The sequence below is a fragment of the Camellia sinensis genome, chromosome 3 (genome assembly GCF_055761805.1).
Source record: "Camellia sinensis isolate YWXY chromosome 3, ASM5576180v1, whole genome shotgun sequence".
NCBI classification, from domain to species: Eukaryota; Viridiplantae; Streptophyta; class Magnoliopsida; order Ericales; family Theaceae; genus Camellia; species Camellia sinensis.
The window spans coordinates 211,811,422-211,818,970 of record NC_138963.1 but is presented as its reverse complement, the minus strand read 5'-3'; the positions used below and the strand labels follow the sequence as shown (position 1 = coordinate 211,818,970).

At 32.6% G+C, this 7,549-nt stretch overlaps 1 protein-coding gene across 1 annotated transcript; it reads left to right on the top strand.

The window, feature by feature from the left end:
* Nucleotides 1-260: 260 nt before the first annotated feature.
* On the top strand, nucleotides 261-2,902 carry LOC114318038 (calcium uniporter protein 5, mitochondrial). The gene is made up of 2 exons (XM_028264877.2): nucleotides 261-1,005; nucleotides 2,336-2,902. The coding sequence occupies exons 1-2, from the start codon at nucleotides 406-408 to the stop codon at nucleotides 2,813-2,815; spliced, it is 1,080 nt and encodes a 359-aa protein (XP_028120678.1). The 5' UTR covers nucleotides 261-405; the 3' UTR covers nucleotides 2,816-2,902.
* The last annotated feature ends 4,647 nt before the right edge of the window (nucleotides 2,903-7,549 follow it).

Genomic DNA, 7,549 nt, shown 5'->3' with positions numbered 1-7,549 from the left:
ATTCTTTTCCTTACATATTTAACTTTGGGTAATGATACATTCCATTAAAAGTGGTGTTCTAAAGCATCACTAATGAGTTGGCAAACACTTTAACTAAAAAAAAAAAAAAAAAAGTAATGATTCATCCCCCTTTTCCCCCACCCCCTTTGACCCCATCTCTCTCATTGGTTACCTTCTCTTTTTCTTTTTTTTCCTGCTCCTCCAATCACCCCTGCTACATGACAAAAGGGGTGAGGGGTGACCCAAAAGGGGTCTCAAGCATTATTCTTTCCTGAATACATATATTTAAAGAGATCTCGCCATTAAGACAGAATCAAGGGAGATTCCCTGGCTATATAACGCCTTCCACCTCCATTGGAATCTTCAAAGCGCTCTCTCCCCTAACTCTCTGCATTCTGCTCATCAATGGCGCTTCGAAGAGCACTAGCGAATCGTCTACTCAACAAAAACAGAGACTCATCTCCACTCCTAACCCTCGAGCATTCACCGATTTCATCTCCATCCTTGCACAAAACCCCAAATGCATTCAAAACAAACTTCCACCGCGAGTTCCTCACTTCGCCTGACTCCGCCGACAGCGGCTTTTTTCGACGGTTCCTCCAGCGGCGGGCCATAAACCAGGCGGCGAAGTTCCCGGACTTCCTCTCCATTCCTTTCGGAGACGAGCTGAGGGAGAAGCTCGGATCTATAAATCTCACCGGCGATCGTCTCCGGCTTGAAGGGCTGAGTTCTCCGGTGCCTTCGCAATCAGCTCCGTTCGGTTCAATCGATAGGACATCGATATCGGTGAGAGATGCGAAGAAGATTCTGAAGGCTTCGCAGTTGGAGAAGGTGAGATCGAAGCTGAGACAGATGGCGATGAACTCGATTTCGTACTCGGAGTATGTAAAGATCTGCGTTGATGTGTGTGCGAATCGAGAGCAAGGTGTGGAGTTTGCCAAGAGGTTGGATGAGTCTGGAGACGTCATCGTTTTGGGCCAAATCGTGTTCCTTCGGCCGGACCAGGTACCTGCCTACCCAATTTGCTCACTCTCTCCGAATCTACGATCCCTAATATAATTAATATTATAGTGTATTTATTTTAGGAAAGTATTTGGTAGTTCAAAATTTTGTGATTCAAATAATTCAAATATGTCAGAACGACATCGTTTTATACTTAAAATTACTTAAAACGACGTCATTTTGAGTGATTTGAGTCATTTGAACCACAAAATTTAAATTACCTAACATTATTTATTTTATTATTTGGGTTGCACAAAATCTATCTTATTAATGGGACGAACTTAACAAATTTTTGTCTTTATATAAAGAATCTTCTACAAAAGATATTAACGAGTCAATGAATATGAGTTGAAAATTGGATCTTTTAATCTTTCATTGTCAAAAATGAAAAATAAATAATTTATTAATTATTAGAGGATCTTCAATGACCAAATTTAAGTAAGAGTTTGATATGATTGTTGCACTCCAATCGTTTTATTAAAGTTGGTCGTTTTATCAAATTTGGGTAGTCATTTGACCTAAAGCAAATTTTTAACCAAACTTTTTCAAGTTAATCATCCACCTAGATGTTCCGTTGGTCGTCCACCAACAATTACTTACACAATTTGATAAAATATTAAATACTTCATTAATTTGATAAAAAATTTGGCCTCGCCTTCATTTGATATGAGTTTGATGCCCATGGTTGGAGTAGAAAAAAAAAAGACGTGTTTCATCAAATTTAAATTTGATAAAATATCTGAGTTAGAGTTGGAAAAGTTCTTATAAGATTTGTTAAAGAAATTAACAAACTTTTATATATATTTTTAACAAATTATTTTCTAAAATTTAAAATTTTATTATTGAACATCACATATATCACTAAGAAAAATTTGAAGGATAAGAATCAAATTGTTTGAGTAATGTTATACCAAAGAATTCATATATACGACTCTTTATAAACTTTTCACTTCAAAACAAAATACTATTAAATATGTATTTATTTACAATAATAGTATTGTTATATTATTCTTATAAAAAATTTTGTCTAAATTTTATACATGTTTAGAGTTTTACTTTGTATATGCGCAATATTATTACATACTTTGGTATTAACAACTAATATCTTATCCTAAAATAGTCCTTTTTTTTCCCACAACTTTTTGAAACGGAATTATAGATGAATAAATTGCATTGCGCAACTATAAAGATTTGAACTCAAACATTATGTTTAATAAAATAACGACATCTTTTAGGATTGTGACCAAATTGGGTGGTCCAAAATACAACACAAACTTTAAATTTTTGTTTTCAATATGAATTTATAACTTATTAAACTATCAAATGATTACAGGTTGCAAAATCAATGGAAAAGGTAATTTCTCAGTCCGTAGCCATCCCAAACGACCCAAGAAGGCAAGAACTTGAACAAATGGAGAAGCAAAAGTCGGTAATCGACCAAAAAGCCCAACAACTAGTTCAAGTGGAGCTCTACTGTGGGCTAGGCTTCATAGTTCTCCAAACACTGGTCTTCATGAGACTCACCTTCTGGGAATTCAGTTGGGACGTGATGGAGCCCATTTGCTTCTTCGTCACATCGCTTCACTTCGCTCTAGCCTATGCCTTCTTCCTCAGGACATCCACAGAGCCCTCTTTCGAAGGCTACTTCCAACGCCGAATCAAGGCCAAGCAAAAGAATCTCATGAAAATTCACAACTTTGATATTGAAAAGTACAATCAGCTTTGCAAAGCCTTTTACCCTAATTATGGACAGTTTCAGGCTTTGGATCGTGCCAGAGGGGCTGTTTTTGGTGCCGTGCATGGTTCATATTAGTACATAGAAAATATTCTCGAGAAAATGACAGTAGAGAGAAACATAGGGTTTTGCCTGTAAGGATTATTAGTAGTCCTTTATGGGCATGTTTGATTGGGTGGATTAGAGCGTGGGATTGGGATTATTAATTCGTGGGTCCAATTATCTTATGTTTGTTTTAACATTTTAGTTTAGGATTATTAATCCAATGGATAATTAATCCAACAAATTTGTAAGAATATTAGTAATGGGGTAGGGGTGAGATTATTAATCCAATGGATATTAATCCAATTGGATAGTGAATACCACACTAATTTACTAGGACTATTAATACTTCACTATTAATCTTGTGAATCAAACATGACCTATATGGAGTATCATCATGTGTTAAAACCTTGGTTCTTTGACATCACAAGCAAATATGGTTTTTTTCTTAACTACAAAATAACGTTCTGTGAGAGTATTATGGCATCCGTAGACCATGATGGTTTAAAGTTCATTTTTAGGCACCTTGGAAAATTATTAGATGTGCCTGAAGAAGTTGTTAATTATGGAGTGTTTTGAGAAGTTGGTAAAAAGTTAACTTTTGGCTTTTTATCAAGTTTTTTAGCTTTTTGTAAAGTAATTTGGGAAGTTGGTAAAAAACTGGCTTTTGGCTTTTTAGTTTAATATTTGTTTATGGTGTCAAATCAAATTAAAATAACCAAAATATCCTTACCCAACATAAGAAATTTATTTTTTTATTTTTTTGTCATAAGCCATAATTTGTAATTTTACACTTGTGTTTTTGGCACTTCCCAAACCAATTTTGTTGCATTTTTGACACTTGTGTTTTTAAACATTTTGTCCAAAAACATGACTTTTTATTTTGTTCCTAAAACGGCATATATCATGACTTTTTCTTTTCTTTTTTGTTTTTTAAGAAAGGTTGGCCATTTGATGTGTTATGAAATAGATAGGTAGCTACATAAACAAAAAAAAAATAGTCCAACTGTTCGAATTGGAGTCATGTAAATAAGCTAAATTTGAATATATTTTAACTTTGTAATCCTGGCTTGAATGTCCAAGGTGGCACGCTCTTTCTTAATATGATATGTCCATAACTATCTACTTTTGTTACATGTTATGTAATTTTAGTTGCATGATAAATTTGTCTTCAATGACAAAGACCATATATAACACATTAATTTTTTGAATTTTTTTTTTGGTCAACTGTTTTGAGCTTTTTAATGGGAACATAATACTCTCGGATTTTTCCTCCCAAAAAAATCCATTGTATTTTTGGTCTGTCGTTTTTCTTTTGGTCATAAAAAGGGAAAGAGAAAAATTCCATGTCTAAAGATCTCATTTGAGACACAAGTTCAAGTTCAACAAGATAATGGGCCAAGAAATCATAGTCCAGATATTGGTAGCCCAAATAAAAATAAAGCCTGGCCCAAAATTTTGAGAAGAAAGCAAGCAGCTAATGGCCCGACTATGCACCAAAAGGCAGACTGGAATAAATGTGGGTCTGTCATAATTAGGAATAATTTACAACAATTTGGGTTTCAAAGTAAGCTCCGAGGCTTCTCAAAAAGGCTTTTATGGTTACCTCTTATTGTTAATAAAGATATTCAATAACTTAACAATTCTCTAAATATTAATGTCTCATCCTATGATTTTTTACATAAATAATTTACTTAATAGGCTTACAAGATGATTTCATGATAACAAACTTTGTGCTTACCGCAGGGACCCTCTCTTGGGGAATATGAAAAAATAAAACAAATCTCATAATCTCATTTTCATTGACTTGGGCAATCAAACCGAGCATTCAACAAATGGCAATTCAATATGGGTCAATTTTGGATTTTAATGTCTTCCTTGTCATTTATTTTTTGAATCAAACCAAGCATTTCTTTCCAACGAATGGCAATTCAATATGGGTCAATTTTGGGTTTTAATGTCTTCCTTGTCATTTATTTTTTGCCATTTTGTTTTGGTATTATTGGACAATTGGTGCACATAAAAAGCCCCAATAAAATTTTTTGATACAAAACTCTAATCATAATTTCACGTGTCCAAACAACCAATAACTCAATAATTTTTCTACTACTTGTATCCTCCTAAGAAAATGCCATGAAAATTATATTCCCTGTTTTCTCTTTCTCTCTTGAAAAAGATATTCCAACTCCATCTTGTGGCCATTCCAATTGAGTACAAAGAAAATCATTAAAAGCTTTGGCGCCCACTCCATCCCCATCCCCATCCCAATATATGCGAGTATATATATATATATATATATCCACAACAAACAGTGACCCACAAAATTGTGATATTTATAGCCATTGGGGCACACTTCAATGCATAAATGTCCTTTTGGACACCAAAGGGACCCCACCCATGCTCTTGGTTTTGGTATACCAATCATTCTTTGATCAAATTATATTTTACATGTATAACCTCACTGTTATGCATTTCTTCAATTATATATATATATATATATATAATTGGGGTAAGGAGAGTCTCGGATCATTTGCCTGAGTAATCCTTTAGGTATATGGAATTTTTCGTGTTACACATATCATATATTTGATCGACACAAGTTCTGAAAGTGTTTCAAAAAAACTCTAAGCACTAAGAGGAATTTGAAATTGTAACTTATTTCTTCTGAAACACTCATCACAACTTAATGTTACTTCACTAATTTTTGTTAAAATTTAGTTTGTTAATTAAAATCAATGAATTGCAAAGTGTAAGGAGACTTGAGCTTATAAGCATTTGCTCAACGTGCTTTTATTTTAAAATAAAAGTAATAAATTTTAATTTTTATTCTAAGTTTTTATTTGAAAAAAAAAAGGGCAAATGAAAAACAAAATTTTGACATTACAATGACTTTTTAAAGATTTCTACCTAATTTGACCTTATTAATTTTACACAAGATTTTAACAATTTAGTGAAATTTTGTTGTTGGATTGTGTAGAGACAATAAACAAAAGGATCGTGTATTTTTTCAATACTAAAAAATAAATCACACATGCTGAAAATTAGACTTATTAATAATCTCTTGTGTGAAGATCACAAAAAAAAAAAAAAAAAAAAAAAAAGCACTCACTGCTCTTCAGTCTCAGATTAAGCTAGAGAGTGTTATTAGACCTATAAGGATCTATCACAGATTCACAGGTCCCGTTTCGATAATTTAAACTGTTTAATGTGTAAAACTCCTCGAGTGCAATATGTTTATTAACATCACGTTGATCAGATATCGACAATTACGTGATCAAATTAATTTTGTATTTAAAAAATGAACAGTAAGAAAATAAATAGTTGAGAGAAAACTAATTTAATGAGATAGCTATTGATATCTAATCAATGTAATTTTTTAAAAATATATAATATTTGATAAATTTTACCTATTAAATAATTTAAATTATTAAAATAAAATATTAAGTATCCACGAGTTTAACAGTACACTCTAATTTGATCTACGACCGGAGGAAACCGAAGGAAAAAAAAAATAAAAAAACCACCACCCTTGGCACTGCTGAGCTGAATCTTCAACCAGTATATTTGATAAAAATATAATATTATTATATTGAATGGAGAAAGAAAATTTGACTCATGTCATGTGCCTCTGGCTCTCGTCTCAACCACTTGTTGGTAGCCTGTAGTCAGAGAATTAATTTTCATGCAAAGTATATGTGTGTGAAGGGGTGGAGAGAGAGAGTGTTGAATAGTTGTCCAACTAAAACCACTATCCACCCAACCAATCTACTGTTAAACTAATCCACCAAATCAAATCCCAATTTGATGCCACTTTTCACGGAGTACAATGCTATGGATCCCAAATAAATTATTAAATTTTCTATCAGACAACTTATATGGGTGTGGGATCTATACAAATCAAATATGTGTGTGTCTCATACCCCATGTGAGAGATTTGGTAGAAAATTTAGTAATTTGTTTGTGGTCCCTATTTGTTTGGGGTCCCTAGCATAACTCTTTTACTAATTTAGACCTCATTTGATAACATTATTTTTAATTTAAAATTTTTAAAAATATTAAAAAATCAATAATCTATATTAAAAAGTCAAATATTATATTTTCTCTCTATTTTTTTAAATATTTTTTCGTAAAAAATTAAAAATTCATCCAAAATATACAATTTTATTTATATCATATTTTAGTTAAAAAATCAAAAAATTACTAAAAAAAATATGTTTCCAAATGAGGCCTAATATTTTTTTATCAAGTGGGTTTCACATTTATTTTATTTTTTTAATTTGAATATCAAACAAACCAAACATATTTGCCCATGGGAAATCAAATGAGTCATTGTTTGCTGAGAGTTAACATAATATGTCTATTTGTTGATTTATTAGGTAGAAGCCCACTTTAGATTGTGAGAGACGTGAAAGCACTTGTCACATATTAATGTTTGGTAATTAAGGGTTGGTTTGGCATAAATTAAATAATACAAAAAGTCAAAAAGTCACTATCCTATTTAAGTCACATCATCTTATTTAAATCACATCACCTCTCTAACACATCACATCAAACCCAACCCAACCCCAACCCATATAAGCCAATAAGTCAAAAAGTGTACTTTTTTAGAACATCACAAACAAACCCTAAGTACCCAAAAACCTTTTAAGGATACAAAAATCGGAAATGAGCCGTAGCTCGACACCAAGGGCTCGAATTGGCTCGAAAGAGGGAGAGGAGAAAGAGAATGGGGGGAGAGGAAGAAGGGAGGGAGGAGATCGTCGCGCAGCA

Bases quoted from the DNA above. Each gene is read 5' to 3' on its own strand.
- LOC114318038 (XM_028264877.2), top strand. From the start codon at position 406: ATGGCGCTTCGAAGAGCACTAGCGAATCGTCTACTCAACAAAAACAGA. The intron at 1,006-2,335 runs GTACCTGCCTAC...AAATGATTACAG, and splicing joins TGTTCCTTCGGCCGGACCAG to GTTGCAAAATCAATGGAAAA.